The sequence below is a fragment of the Corvus kubaryi genome, unplaced genomic scaffold, assembly GCF_017639235.1.
Source record: "Corvus kubaryi isolate FWS band 111438036 unplaced genomic scaffold, C.kubaryi_AGA036_p1.0 124, whole genome shotgun sequence".
Lineage (NCBI taxonomy): Eukaryota > Metazoa > Chordata > Aves > Passeriformes > Corvidae > Corvus > Corvus kubaryi.
Window position 1 is genome coordinate 2,102,161 of NW_024580659.1, and position 14,915 is coordinate 2,117,075.

At 42.5% G+C, this 14,915-nt stretch overlaps 2 protein-coding genes and 3 non-coding genes across 5 annotated transcripts in view; 1 reads left to right on the forward strand and 4 right to left on the reverse strand.

Moving 5' to 3' along the window:
- Nucleotides 1-6,421, forward strand: part of GLT8D1 (glycosyltransferase 8 domain containing 1) — a 7,087-nt gene extending 666 nt beyond the window's left edge. Inside the window, exons 2-10 of the mRNA XM_042019345.1 lie at nt 1,326-1,381; nt 1,493-1,591; nt 2,022-2,238; nt 2,892-3,009; nt 3,554-3,638; nt 3,853-3,965; nt 4,473-4,639; nt 4,794-4,906; nt 5,551-6,421. Coding sequence (XP_041875279.1) covers nt 1,366-1,381; nt 1,493-1,591; nt 2,022-2,238; nt 2,892-3,009; nt 3,554-3,638; nt 3,853-3,965; nt 4,473-4,639; nt 4,794-4,906; nt 5,551-5,741 — 1,119 coding nt within the window. The 5' untranslated portion in view covers nt 1,326-1,365 and the 3' untranslated portion in view covers nt 5,742-6,421. The remainder of the gene's footprint in view (nt 1-1,325; nt 1,382-1,492; nt 1,592-2,021; nt 2,239-2,891; nt 3,010-3,553; nt 3,639-3,852; nt 3,966-4,472; nt 4,640-4,793; nt 4,907-5,550) is intronic.
- Nucleotides 6,422-8,002: 1,581 nt separating this feature from the next.
- GNL3 (G protein nucleolar 3) lies at nt 8,003-14,909 on the reverse strand. The gene is made up of 15 exons (XM_042019332.1): nt 14,894-14,909; nt 14,522-14,580; nt 14,270-14,407; nt 13,542-13,655; nt 13,293-13,376; nt 12,917-13,052; nt 12,337-12,440; nt 11,940-12,075; nt 11,380-11,467; nt 10,832-11,015; nt 10,285-10,427; nt 9,428-9,564; nt 8,716-8,933; nt 8,443-8,524; nt 8,003-8,353 (listed from the first exon to the last, which is right to left on the reverse strand). Exons 1-15 carry the CDS (start codon nt 14,904-14,906, stop codon nt 8,265-8,267), a joined length of 1,725 nt encoding a protein of 574 aa, XP_041875266.1. The 5' UTR covers nt 14,907-14,909; the 3' UTR covers nt 8,003-8,264.
- On the reverse strand, nt 11,083-11,158 carry LOC121661169. The gene has a single exon (XR_006014854.1). It is a non-coding gene; the product is annotated as a small nucleolar RNA SNORD69 (small nucleolar RNA).
- LOC121661165 lies at nt 11,565-11,638 on the reverse strand. The gene has a single exon (XR_006014853.1). It is a non-coding gene; the product is annotated as a small nucleolar RNA SNORD19 (small nucleolar RNA).
- On the reverse strand, nt 12,786-12,861 carry LOC121661158. Its single transcript, XR_006014851.1, has one exon. It is a non-coding gene; the product is annotated as a small nucleolar RNA SNORD19 (small nucleolar RNA).
- Nucleotides 14,910-14,915: the final 6 nt, after the last annotated feature.

The window sequence follows — 14,915 nt, forward strand, 5'->3', positions numbered from 1 at the left end:
TTGCAAAGTGCTTCGTTCCACAGCGGGACGTGGCGTTGTGCTCCACAGGCAAAGCTCCGTGTCCCGCCCCTGCCAGCAGTGCGGTGGTGCTCGAGACACGGCTCAGGGCAGGGATTTGTTGGGCTCCGCTGATGTGTCTGCCCTGGGGTAGAAATGCAGCAGCGGGAAGGAGGTGGTTGGTTCTGATACACGTAACAGTCGCAGTACTGTTTGTGGTGTTTTAATGCAGGGATTTCACAAGTCTGTCACCGTTTCTGGAAATTTGCAGGTTGTTAGAGATCTTCCTCTGTGTTACTTGAGAGCTCCTTGACATGCTAGGATATGCAACTCTTGTTCTGATTTCACCTTGACCCTTAAATCATGAAAAAGCATGTTTGAATTTCCTACCAAAATTGCATCAGTGTTGTGTTTTTACCCCCTTCTATAATATGATGGTGCTGCCTTCTTTCCCACTTTTGTGACCTGTTCCATGTGATGACACTTCAGGTGATACTCTGATATATATTTTTTATGTAGAGAATGTAATGGTTTTTAAAGCATGTAATGAATCCTGTTTGTTAAAATCTCATAAGCACCAGAATCTTGCTGTTGGTTAAGCATGGAGAGAAACATGTAACATTTTATCTTATTGTTTGGGTGCTTCCAGTTCAGATAGTTAAATAAATTGTTTCAACAGCAAAGAAACCATACATAATTTTCCAGATCTTCTCAACTTACTTTTGACTGGCAGGAGTTTGGCTTTTTTATTTTTTTTTCTGACAGTGAAGTAAGTGGCAAGATCTGCATGTCTCTTTTTTATCTGTGAGATCTTTAGATGTGTCATTGTATGTGGGGAGTGGTCCCTAACATGAGAAGGATGTGGACCTGTTGCAGCCCCTTCCAGTGCCTAAAGGGGCTCCAAGAGAACTGGAGAGGGACTTTGGACAAGGACATAGATGACAGGACAAGGGGGAATGGCTGTCAACTGTCAAAGGGCAGGTTTAAATTAGGTATTAGAAAGAAATTCTTCCTGCTGAGGGTGGTGTGGCCCTGGCACAGGTTGCCCAGAGAAGCTGGGGATGGTGTCTGTGCCCATGGCGCGGGTTGGAACCAGGTGATCTTGGAAGTTCCTTCCAACCCAACCCATCCTGTGATTCTGTGGTTGTAGTTAGATGCTTACTGAGACCATACTCACTTGTTAAAATGCGACGTACAGTTTTATCTGTTTGACAGAGGGAAGCATTCACTGCATTTGCCACTGAAACTGTTGTGACACTCCTGGTGATAGTGCACCATGCCTCATGGAAGAATGCACTGGGAGTGACTGCTGTATTTTTTTCTTGCAGGTTTGCAGGAGTCTCATTCTAATAAAATAAGAAAAGAAAAATGACATTAAGGAAAGGTATGTAAATCTGTGTTTGTCTTGTTTTGGTTTGTTTTAATATCTTTTGTATCTGGATTTCTCAGTCCTTCTCTGGTTATACTGATAAAGTTTTTTCTTCTTAATTTTCAGTGAACATTTCCATCCTTATAGTGGCTGTTGTCATATTTTTGCTAGTTATTCATCATAACTTCCTAAGCCTCAGTGACTTCTTGAGACGGGAATTGTCAGGTATGTTGGTTTTTATTTTAATTTAAAAAAAAGTAAATATTGTTTTAAGATTTGGTGGAAAAACACATGCTCTGGCCAGACAGAACCCACCTTGTGGTTTGGGTGGGGGGGAAGTTAATGAGGTTATAGACATGGCAGAGGGGACCAAAGATAAGTGCAGACTACTGTAGCTCAGCCTTTTAATATCTTGTGCTGTGTGTGAATGTGTGGTTAAATGTGTGCAGTTTTCTGTAAATGTGTGTGTATTCTATTCATTAGCATCTCAGATTCTCAAAAGCGATGCTCTGAGTGTTCGATACTGGCTCACTGTAATCCACACCTCAGCTCAGACATCCAAGTGTATAGCAGAAATAATGGAAGTGTTGGGAATTTTAGTGTGGTAATAATAATATATAGTAATAAAAACAAGTATGTCATTTATACTCCACAGATCCAAGCCCCTTAGGACTTCAGCCTATAGATTTCATTCCTGCAGCTCCCCAGAGTCTGACAGATGAGGGGAATGACAAGGAGATTTCTGTGGTCATTGCAGCGTCGGATGAGAGGCTCGGAGGTGCAATTGCAGCCATGAACAGCATTTACCAGCACACCAGATCCAACGTGGTTTTCCACATTGTTACTTTGAATGATACTGTGGATCACTTGAGGTAATGATCTTTTCATTGGATTCCCACAGCACTGTGTACTTCTGTATTTCTGAGAAGAGAGTGAGCTGCCTCTCCCTGGAGCTGCACTCCCCTGACTCCCAGCTCCATCTGCTGCTGCTTATGGCAGCTTTTTGACAAGGCTGCTGTGGGAGTCCCACCATTCCTTCCGGTCAGGCTTCAGGGATGCAAAAGGGACATCTTTTCCAGTGGGGTTATATCCAACCAGTGAAGGTGGAATTTGTTGGTGGAAGGGTTGTGAAAGGTACTTCTACATTTCATCTAAGCAATTCAAATGCTGGCAATCATGTTTCTCCATTTTTGTAGATTGTTGTTCGATCCTGTTATTTTTACCCCCTTCTGTCCACACGGATGGTTTTGGGAAGGGCCTGTGATAATAGGACTGTGTATTTCTGATAAAACAAGAAGGGACCTCGTACCTTTCACATGTCCCAGGTGTGCAGTTGCTGACCCTGGGCTTGCCCCTGTGGCCACACGGGACAGCACCGATGCCAGCACCGATTACATCCCAGATGTCTTTGCTGGGTAGGAAGTGAGTAGCCACATCAAGATCTATGTCACTGTCAGTTGGATTTCTTGCTTTTCACTTGGTTTTGTCTCACCTAACAAGATCTGTGCCTTTCTCCTGCTTTCAGGATGTGGCTGAGGAGCACTTCTCTGAAAAATATGAGATACCGAATTTTGGATTTTGACCCTCGTGTCTTAGAAGGCAAAGTACAAGTGGATCCTCAAAAGGCAGACACCTTCAAACCAGTGAGGATGATATCGATTATTTTTTGCAATTACTGGTTAATAACAATACTTTGATGTTGGCTTTTGAACACAGCTAGAGATCAAAACCAAATCTGTTAGCAAAGAAGCAATTTTTCATAAAATCAATTTCCTAGATTTCAGTGAAAATTAATTTCTGGATAGTGAGAGATGGATTTGAATATCTACATATGCATGGCTGGGATCATTTTTTGCTGCTAGCCACAGTGAAACACAGCAGCTGGCATGTCAAGCATGCCAACACCTCAGAGATGCTGCAGATCTATATGGAGACATAAGAAATTTTAATATAGACCAGTTTTAAAGTTAGCTTATATATGCATACATTCATGGTAAACCAGGAATTAATGGAACCTGTTTATTTTAAGTTACTTGTAGCATATTGCTGCCTATTTTACTTCCTCGATACATTTTGTCTTGGACATTACTGCCAAAATAAGTGCCAGAAAAATTAGTCGATTTCACATTTATTTGAACAGTTCTTTTCATTTAATTCTTCACTTCTCTTGCTTTGCTGTTCTCACAGCTGACCTTTGCAAGATTCTACTTGCCCAACTTGGTACCTCATGCAGAGAAGGTCATCTATGTGGATGATGATGTAATAGTGCAAGGTATGGGACCTTTGTTAGCTGCCACTGGCCTTATGCTGAAGTCACTATCTCATCTCTCACAGAACCCAGACATTTCTGTAAAAATTTTGGAAATACTAATTAATTGGGTTAAACTGAGTAGGCTTATTTGATGTAACAATGGACTGAACAAAGCCTAACTCAGCACTATGTCAGGATTGCTTTTGATTTTCCTGTGCTTACTTCCATTTTCCAGATGATATTGTTGAACTTTACAACACTCCATTGAAACCTGGACATGCAGCTGCATTTTCAGATGACTGTGACTCAACCAGTAGTAAAGTTGCTGTCCGTGGAGCAGGCAATCAGGTTAGTTTTAGTCCTATTCAATGGTAATAATGCTGTAGATCTCAGGCATTTGGGAATGTTCCAAATGCTGTAAACCTAAACATGTGACTGTCCCTGCCCAAACCAGTTTTACAAATGGGACCTGCAGTTTCTGTTCAGGCACAGTAAATTACTTGGAATTTTTGCTGTGCTTTACAATGAGAGCAATTCTCATTGTCGAACAGCAGGAAGTCTAAGAACATCTGAGGGACAATTTTTCATTTCTGAATGTGTAAAAAGTACTTTATCTGAGATTGGTACCATATTAATAATATATTAAGAGCATGCAGCATTCCTTAAAATAAGTAGTCTATATAATCATATTTTTAAAACATTATACCTATTAAGCTTTCTTTCTCTCATTTTAAAGGAAGAGATATTTGCTCTAACAACTTCAACTTACACCTGTCTGTTGTGAGTTGTGCAGAACTTTTCTTAAGGAATTTCACCGTATTTGAAGCTAATTTCTACTCTCTTTTTTCCCCCCAGTATAATTACATTGGATTTCTAGATTACAAAAAGGAAACCATCCGAAAGCTTGCTATGAAAGCCAACACCTGCTCTTTCAATCCCGGAGTTTTCGTTGCCAATTTGACTGAATGGAAATTACAGAACATCACTAAACAACTGGAGAAGTGGATGGCACTTAATGTGGTGTAAGTTCCCCAGGCTGGGGGTGGCAGCTGCTCAGGGCTTGGGTTCTGCTGGTGGCATTTCCCTCTTGAATGGGGGGCTGCACATGTATCTCTGGATTCCTGTTGTGCTGCTGCAAGTGAAAAATCAACTGATCAGCATCCTTTCAACTTCCAGAGAGGAACTCTACAGTAAGACTCTGGCTGGCAGCGTCACAACACCTCCACTGCTAATTGTATTTTACAAGCAGCATTCCAGTATTGATCCCATGTGGAACGTCCGACATCTCGGTACGTATGAAGCGTTTGTGGTACTGTTCCCTCAGGGTGTTTTTCCAGGTCTGTAGCTGGACACCTCGTGGATGATGCAGTAAACTGAGCTTTTATTCCCCTACTCTGTGCTTTGTTCTTTAAGGAAAAACATCTTTGCAAAACCATCTTGGGGCTTGTGGGCTTGAGTCTTTCTCAAACTGCTGGGGGTTAGTTCTTGAATTGACTTACTCACAAAATCCTTCTCATTTTCCACAAATGTATTGTACCTGATGTGATCCAAGGTGTTTCTTCCAAAACTGTTGAGAAGAACAGACATTCAGGTCTGTCCTACTGGTGAAACCCCAGTGCTGGGAGAGCTTTTTCAGGTTATGTTTCTGATGAGCAATACATTGGCTGCTCAATTCATCTGCGTGTTAAGCGGGTTTTAAAGAACTTGGAAGTTAAGGCAGTGTATGAAAATAGACACTGAGAGAGATCAAAGTGGCATTCCATTGCACCTGATTGTTTTTCACTTTGCCCTTATTTCTGCCTCCCCTATCACCTCCTTTCTCCATAAATGATAAGATTTCCTTTGTTAAATCCTTTGTTTTGAAGTTAATGATTGCATGTTTGTGTATCTGCTGCCTTTATTTCAAGCACTAATGCTTCTTTTTCAATTGAAGGGTCAAGTGCCGGGAAAAGGTACTCTCTTCAGTTTGTGAAAGCTGCCAAGCTGCTCCATTGGAATGGACATTTCAAACCCTGGGGAAGAACAGCTTCCTATGCAGAAGTCTGGGAGAAGTGGTATGTCCCTGACCCTACAGGCAAGTTCAGCCTGATCCGCAGACACTCAGAAGCCTACGAAGCAAAGTAGAGTCCATTTGAATAAATGATGACGTTTTCTCAGGAAACTTCTGGAGCCAAGCAGAATATTTCTTTTAGCCAATTTGTATTACAGAGCCATCCTTGCCTTCTGGAGCACAAGGTAATGCACTTACTCAGGTGCAGTTCTGAAATGCACAGGTCCAAAGGAGGCTCGTGTCACCTGTGTGACACAAGATGCTACTCCAGCAGCACTACAGAAAACAAGGGAAGATCTCCATAAACGAGTACTTTTGTTTATGTCATTTCAGTTGCATTCTCCTGCTCTTTACTACAAGTCTTCTAGGGGAGGATCATTTTGTCAATTACAGAAACAAAGTTTCTAAGAACAAGATACAAATTTAGCTGGTCCTTGCACCAGCAAATCTTGCACAGTAATGTACTGTAATTAAGAGCTGCCTGGGTTTTGTTCTGAGGTTTTGTTGTTTTGTTTTGTTATCCTGTGAAATAATTCCCTCAACAACCCTGTCTTGCATGAAATCTCTCCCCAACCATTTCTGTTTAAGTCTTTCTTACAGAATTCTGCAAAATTGAATCCTTTTTGAAAAATGAATCCTTCAAGTATTATTTCACTATGCAAAATGGTTTTAACTGCCAGTGAACACTAAATGATTTTTTGTAAAGTGGTGGATGAAACTTTGTTCAAAAATAAAGCTAATTGTAACATGCTGACTTCAGCCTCAGGTAAATGGCAATCTAATTCCAGTCTTGATCTAAGAAGTGTTTCCTTTGTACTTAGACACAGTAGCAAGTGACTGAAGCCAAAGTGAATTGCTCTGGTTGTTGTGAGAGCAATCTAATTCTGAAATAGTACAAAATACTTATTTGGAGACCAGGCTGTGTGAATTACAGATTAATTTTGTTATTGTTGAGTTCCCCATAGTTCTCTCGAGGGAGCTTGGCTCTGCTATAGTTTTTCCTGCTGTGCCTTTCCTTGTCTGGGAACTCATCAAGTGAGATGCCTGTGCCCTCTGCAGCCAGCTGCCCCTCACCTGTGCTACAGGTAAGCTGGTTTGGTTTTTCATAGTTGTACTGTTGAGTGATTGAACCAATACATCCCAGCAGCCACTGTGACAACTATTCCAATTAATACAGGTTTGCATTCAAGTTGCTTGTGAAGAGCCCTCAGTGGAAGATGTTCAGACAAAAGGTTTTGTGTTCATGCAGTAACAGCTGAGTGTGCCTGGTCTGAAACAGAGGGCAGTAGAGGTAAAGGACTACTTCATGACTGAATATGGTTTTAGTTTTGCTTTAGAAGGATTTCAAACTGCTTTTCTCTTTGCAGTCACTGCCTAGAGTTGTTTTTGTCATGGATATGCCAATATGGTTTGTTACCTATTGTTTCTTTTCCTGGGTTTTGATGAACAAGAACCATTTTTGTCCTTGAAGCAGTTAGGCAAAATGAAGTAAATTCACTTACCAACTTTGAAAGACTTTACTTGGATTAGCTGATGCCAATGTAATTTAGCTGAGCAGGCTGTGTTTTAGCAGGCTTAAAGGAACTGTGTCTGCACTTGACACCTTTTTAAGCTGCCTATGAGAATCTATGCCTCAGCATACATTGAGGGAAAACACATTTATCAAAGAACACAGAAATCATACTTTTCAGTTAATAGGGAAAAAAGAGATGCACAGGAGGAAGATGCTTAGTGTCAGGCATTTATTGTAAACGCTTAATTCTTTGAGCAGTTGCAGGGCCTCTTGGCAATTCTCTTGCTCTACCAGTTCTGCTACAGGCTAAGGACAGTAGCACATCCTTATTGCACAGGGCAGTGTTTTGCTTTATATTTACCAGTTATTGCCAGGTGTAACAGGTGCCATCAGGAAACAACACTCTTGTTCAAGAGCACTGTAAGATAAATCAACTTGTTCCCCAGTGGAGATGGATTACTAATATAATCTCAGCTACCATTCCCAGTGAAGGTTCAGAACATAAAAGAGTGTTTAGATAAAGTACCTAGTTACTCCACTGTAAAAGGAGCATTTTCTAGCTAACTTTTACATGTGAAAGTTCTACAAGTTCTGCAAAAATATACTGAAAAGTTACTGTCTGAAATCATGCTCTAGGGGTAAAGTCTTTGTAATTCTCTAGGAAAATCAATTAAATTTTGTGCAGGCATGAAAATTTACTTTGAGATTTAATTGTCTGAACATGACTAGAATGAAACATTTATCATTTTTTTTCAAAGATGAAGTGTTTGTCCTCTTAAAAAGTCTTTTTATAAGGCAAAATGAACAGACTAAGCGAGTCTATTAGGAATTTTTAAAATAGGCTTTAATATAGGAAATAAACTCTAAGACTTAAAGCTGAATAACAGTTTTCTAGACCTGTATAAAATCTGGAACTGTCAAGGGAGACACACTCTTATGTACATTATTTGACATAGCAACAATTGAGTCTTTGCAGCAGCTCTGGTTATGCAGCACTACTCCAGCTTCTGCTGCAACCCAAGTCTTCCTGACTCTTCTGAAAGGCAGTAGTAACTCTCCAAACAGTGCCTTCCCACCTGATTTGTTACACATAGTCTGTATTAAAATCATAGGCATCATCTTCATCTGCTGGTTTATCTAAGCTGAAGGACAGTGATCTGGAACGTTCATTTCCTGAGAAGACAAAATCATGAGTTAGTGAAACCTGTGCAAGTGCTGGGGCACCAGAGCCCATCCTTCAAGCCAGGGTTCTGAATACACACCTGCCGTCTGCTCTTTGGAATTTGTAGGATTTGTTTGTCCTTTTCCAGGCTTTGTTCTTCTGGTGACCTGAACTTGGCTTTCCTAAAAGTCAGAGGTCAGACATTATTTAAACATCACTAATGAAATCTCCCATGTAAATGAAACCTAACAGAGCCTGGGGATAGTGATAAGCCTTGCTTAGCTGAGCCTCGCTGCTGAGGCCAAGTGACTTGGAACAGTGCTGTTTCCTTAATTAAGGAAAAAAGCCCAACCCTAGTGAAACCCTCATTTACCTCTTCCACATCATCATCATCTTCTTCCACATCATCTTCATCATCATCACTTTCTGTGAATTCCTCTTCCTCCTCTTCTTCCTCTTCCTCCTCCTTGCTTGTTTCCATGTTTGCCCACTCTGGTCCTTCCTCTATCACTTTATTTTCCTCTATTGTCCCATTTGTCATACCAGCTGACTGAAAAACAATGCTGCTTGCTGGGCTGGGGTGTTTTAAAGCTGCAGAAAACACAGAAGTGTCTGTTCAGTCCCTGTCAGCCAGCACAGATGTAAAGCCCAGCCTCCAAGAGGGGACACTGCAGTTCTGCCCCCTCCCTGCCATAGACAGGGCTCCCACACAGGGTTCTGCCACCAAGGCAAGGACAATTCTCTGAGAAAAGCTCTCCCTAAGGCATCTACAGAAAACTACTAGGAACTGGAAAACTTGGATCTGAGTATAAGTAAGTTTACCTAAGTAGGTTTAGATTAAATAGCAGGAAAAAATTCTTTCCTGTGAGGGTGGTGAGGCCCTGGCAAAGGTTGCCCAGAGAAGCTGTGGCTGCCCCATCCCTGGAAGTGTTCAAGGCCAGGCTGGATGGGGCTCTGAGTATGAGTGAAAGGCAGCCCTGCCCATGGCAGGGGGTTTGGAACAAGATGGTCTTTAAGGCCCCTTCTAACCCAGGCCAATCTGTGACTCTATGGTTAATGGGAGTCTGTTACAATAACAGTCCTACCTTGAACAGTGTTGCTGTTTTCTTCTTCTAGGTTATTTAAATTAAAGCCTTCCTGCATTTCAGCTATTTTTTGTTCTGTAAGATAGGGTGGTGGCTTCTGAAATCCTGGAGGTTGTGAGTAGTACTTTATTCTGGCTCTGAGAAAATAAAAATCAGCATTAAAAAACAACTGAAGATAACATAGTTAAATTGCTGTATTTAAAAATAAAACCCAAAGCATAAAGCTCTCAAACTGCTGAGTTTAACTACTCATGTACTAATATCTGTTTAACAGCAGTTCAATAGCTATTTAAATTTGACTCTGAAGCTGTCCAACAGTATTAAGTGGATAGCCCACTCCTGAGAGGAAAAAGCAATGGCACACTGTCACCACAGGTCACCTGTAAAAGCATGAGCTGTAAAAGCAGCTGAGTCACTTGAGCAAGGGAGATAGTCACAGTCAGTTACTGATTCTGAGTTACATTTATTCGTACCCTCACAATATAGGAACCACCCTAAATTTCCACAGAAAGCTTGCTACATCCTTTCCTGTCTAGAAGAGGACTACATGGACTTGGTATTTGAGAGGAAAGCAGATTTCCATAACAGAGTTACAGCCTAAGTCAGCAAACTGTCTATGGAGTAACACGCAACAGGCTTTGACTCTTCTTGTGTATCCTTCACTACTTTAGGAAATTATCTGTGGATGGCATTCTCCAAATCTGTTGGACAATCCAGCTCTTTACCCAAGTAAAATGTGGGAAAGGAAGGGAAAAAAGCAGCCTCTCAAGTACTTTGCTGGACTCGGTGCTTCTGCTGTGCTGGATTAAGAGTGAGAAAAAGGTGAGCAGCATAGAGCAAGTTCACAGCATACGTACCCTGTCCAGTCACAAAGCACTAATTTAGCCATATTTTCTATGTCAGGAACACCTCCCTTTTTCAGCATGCCCCTCTTCTGAGCCAGTATAGATAAAAACTCTTCAGGGTCCCTGAAATCTGGGATATTATAGTGCATCATTATCTAGGACAAAAGAAAACAGCACATTCAGAAAGGGATGCCCACCTTTCACACAGTTTTAGGAATAAAAGAGCAAATCAAGTTGGTAACAGTGAGGACAGAGTAAGTGAAAAGCTGTTTTTCTCTTGCACGTGGGAGTAAACATTACAAAGCAAATGCCTACTTCATTAACAAATTCATCTGCCATTCACCCAGACTCGTGGGTGTATAGAGACAGCACACTGGTCTATGACAACACTTCTCACAGAACTGAAAGGCAATTAGGCATAGGTTAATTTGCTTGAAACTAGAGTGAAATCAGAGTTGGATCTGAGGTCTTCACTGTAACTATAGGACACAAAAAGAATATCATCCTTTTTCACTCTCTGATTGTGTGATGAGGTCTTAAAAGCAGTGTTGGAGCTCACCTGCTGCTTACTGCAGTGATTTATGATGGCATTTACTCCTTCGAGCACATCTGCTGAGTCTGATCCTTCAGTGTCTATGATACTTCTCAAGGCCAGAGCCAGGGTACTGTTGGAAGGATCTGCAATTATACTTGGACTGTCCAACATCTTTGTCTGCTTATCGAGGTGCACAATTTGCATGGACCTATTCAGGGAGAAAAGCACTGTGAGTAGATAATCAGTGAAGGGACTGGTAAGGGTGAAGGATGCAAGACACAAAGCTCAGTGTTGGATTGAATGTACTTCATACAGTCAGTTCCAGTGTTTTGTCATCATGTGCTTTGTGTAGGATAGAAATTTAAACATACAAAACATCACGTTTATGCACTGTATCCCCTGGAGAGAGCTTGCACCACACAGATCAGTCCCTTTCATCTGGCAAATTTTAATGTGCATTTAAAACTGCACAACGAAGGTGTGCTTTGCCCCTACTGGATTGAAACACAAACTCAAGGTAACTGGAACAAAACAAACAAGGAAAGGAACAGCTTTTATGAGACTGAGCTTACTTGGTAACACCTCTTGCCAGGCCAACATTGCAGGCACGCTTTCCTTTAAGACTGTTGATTATGCTGCTCTTTCCCACGTTAGGGAAACCTGAGGAAAATCACATTAATCCTTGCAAGTTAAATGAAAAAACAGCTTTTAACACTGATCAAAACTGCTTCTTCCAGGTATCTTTGCTAAGGTACAGCATCAGTGTGAGATCAGAGTTGGATCTGAAGTCTTCACTGTAGAAGTAAGACAAAGAATGTATCCTCATTTCTCACACTTGTAGTACTTGTGGTGCTGCATTCAGTGGGATTTTTGCCAGGCAAGTGGAAGGCAGTGCCAATGGAGCACATATCCTGCCTTCCTTGTGCTCCCACAGCTCCCCATGCTACACATGGAAGTGCACCATGGATCACTGTCAGCTCAAGTACTACAACACTGAGAGCCTTAGAGCAGAGAACAATGACTAGAAAGCACATTAGCAAACCAGATGTTAGCAGTTTTACCCAGTCAGATATTTACAGGATCTCAAAGCTTTAGGGAGAAGGAAACTTCTCCTGTTTCTCCAAATACTTACCTACCACCCCAACCTGAATGCCTTTGTCTTGGGTCTTGCTGTACTCTTGAAGAAGCTTCAAAAGGCATTTGCTGCCGAAATATTGAGAGGTTTCTGAGAAATCAACACGTGCACGTCTTTTTGTGACCTGTTCCTGCTACAGGATTCAAAGGCAAAAAAATCCTGTGGTCAGGAGCTATTAAGGAAGACAAAATATGGATACTTAGATTTATTCATCTACTGTAATTTCAATGGTAAGAATTCCCCCACTGTACTGCAAAGCTCAGCTGAAGTGTAAAGGCACATCCATCAGTCACGGAAGTGCAAAACCAGGGGAAAAGGAACTTTAAAGATGGCTCAACATGTATGACTACAAACACACATGACTTCCTCACAGGACAGCCTGCAGTGCTCTTACCATAGTCTTGTCCTTCATCATTGTTGCTGACTTAAAAGCAACTGTTGGAAACTCCTTCTTCAAATAATTCAACCATTTCTCTAAGTTGTCCTTTGGCACCAAATCTGGAAAGAATAGCAGTTTTTTCACTCCTTAAATGAATCTTATTATGACAAATAATGTTTGGCTGAGAACTCTAGTAAAATACTGGGTACATTCCCTCAAGGCACCCAGTGTGTCTTTTTCTGCCTTAGCAGAACACATCACAGTTATATTTCTGGCCTCTGTATTAGGTTTTTGATGCTGGGGTCTAGCTAGAAGACTTTGTATGGTACAGAGTGATGTTCTGTGAAGGATTATCCCACAATCCCTGCAATGGCTACTCTACTACAAAGCTGCCTTTGCTCTTGTTGTTGCTCTTGGTATTTTATTTTCTTTTTTTAGCTGCTGGTAACTCAGTAATTTCCACCCTTTTTAGCGAGCTCAGAGTTGGATCTTATGTCTTCAATGGAATCTCAGATTCCTTTAAAATCTTCTTCATAGCTCACCTACCACAGAACCACAGTGCCAGTAACACTTTGAGAAAACCTGTGTTTCTTACCAATTTTGTTCAGAACCAACAGCAGCTTTTTGTTTCCTCCAGAGCAAGTGACAGCTTGCTCCAGCTGAGGACACCGGCAGCCCATTGGATCTCTGGCATCCAAAACCTCCAGAACCACATCTGAGGCCTCAAGCACCTGGCTCAGAAAAAAGACAAGATTCAAATAAGACATCACAGACCAGATGACAACTCTGGAATAGCTATGGCTTACAAAAATAGTTGTAAACACTTTGTGTTGTAAAATCCCTTACTTCAGGGTTCTAGTTTATCACAGACAAACTTCATGTTCTGAACAGCAATACAAAAAAAGGAAAATAACAAGTGGTCTCATTGCTGACTCTCATCTAATGATATAAAAATAGTTGAAGCATTTCACCTTCATGAGCTCTCTGCAGAATGATTTCTTTGAATTTTTATTCAGCAGCTTGTTAGTCTTTCCTTTAGACTTGCCAGGGGATTCCTGAAGCAAATAAAAACAAAAGGTAATTATTTAAATGAGAATTAGAGTGTAATACTTGTGTGCATATTCAGCATGAAAATGTAACACGTAACATGCTGCTTAAGAGGTGCAGTTTCAGGATGACTTCTAGAGGTTCAAAGAATCAAAATCATACAGAATACCTACCTTTCCCTCTGCTTTTTCCTTGATTTTGGCCGCATTCTTTTTAGCTTCCAGCTTCCTCTTCTTTTCATGTTCTTTCTGTCTGTTGAGCTTCTGCTTTTGTTTCAGTTCTTCAAGCTGATTGCAAACAAAAACCCAGGCCAGATAAACCATTTTTGAAGGTGGTAAGGAAGAATGTTCTTTCTCCCCATTTCTGACCGAAGCTCCTGAGACTGCTCAGTTAGAAGTCCTGGCTGTCCAAGTGACTCTAGGAACTCTTTTTTTGCATCCTACTCAGAGGCAACCATCCATCAGCTTGATCCCAAAACAGCAGTTCCACAGCAACCACTACAGCTGATAAAGGTGCTGCTCCCATGTCACACTAGTCTACACTGCAGACAGAAGATCCCTATTTTCTGTGTAATCACATAATGCCATGATTTAACTCCCAGCACTCTGATGGGACATCTCTGTAACCCAGCAGCACAGGTAATTCTGACTACATTAGAAATGCCACGTCCAGCATGTTTATATGCACAGTGAGAAAACGAAGGTTAAAAACAAAAGAGCAAGTCGTTGCACATTGTACAACGCTGGAAATAAATATATTATTTTTCCAAAGCACGAGTCTACTAGGACCGTCTACAGTCTGCCATGACTGCACCTCTGAGCGCACACTTATGCACATAAAGCCTCCTTAAAGACAGGGATGGTCTCGGTTCTTATCCTCTTTACCACAAACTGTATTTTACCCTCTGCTTTCTTTGCTCCGCTTCCCGCAGAAGCTCTTCCTTAAACGGCGCGGCACTGGGAATTCCGGGATCTTTCTTGGGCTTTTTGTGTCCGCGTTTCTTGGCCTCCTTCCTGACTTTTCGGTGGTGTTCTCTGATCTGTAGACAAGAACAAGAAAACTTTCTCAGTCTAAGGCCAAAAACCATCAAAGCACCGGGCCCAGAAACGCAAACCGCAGCGATGGGGGCCGCGCACGGCCGGGACTCACTCACCTTCTTCTGGATCTTGTAGCGCTTGTGGCAGCTCAGCCTCTTGCTCGCCTTCCTCAGCTCTGCAACGCACCGCGCCCGTCAGCGCCGTGGGCTGATACACACATCCCCCGCCACCGGGGCGCGACCGAGCTCCCACCCCCGCGTCCCCCTGAGATCCCGGCCCCGATTCCCCCGGGCCGGGCCGGGCCGGGCCGGGCCGGGCCGGGCCGCCGTTCCCTCGCCCCGGTCCCCGATTCCCCCGTCCTCGATCGCTGCCGCTCGCTTGGCCACCGGGCGGCCACCACCCCCCGGTGCCAGGCCGCCTCCCGCTGCCGCCTCCTCCTGCCCCCGGTGCGCCCCCGGTGCCCCCCCGGTGCCGCTCCCGGCGCTCACTCGGCCGCTTCATGGCGCCGCC

Bases quoted from the DNA above. Each gene is read 5' to 3' on its own strand.
- GNL3 (XM_042019332.1), bottom strand. The intron at 13,656-14,269 runs GTAAAATACAGT...GTTTGCAATCAG, and splicing joins CGGAGCAAAGAAAGCAGAGG to CTTGAAGAACTGAAACAAAA. The intron at 8,934-9,427 runs GTAGGACTGTTA...TGTTTTCTGCAG, and splicing joins AAACAGCAACACTGTTCAAG to CTTTAAAACACCCCAGCCCA.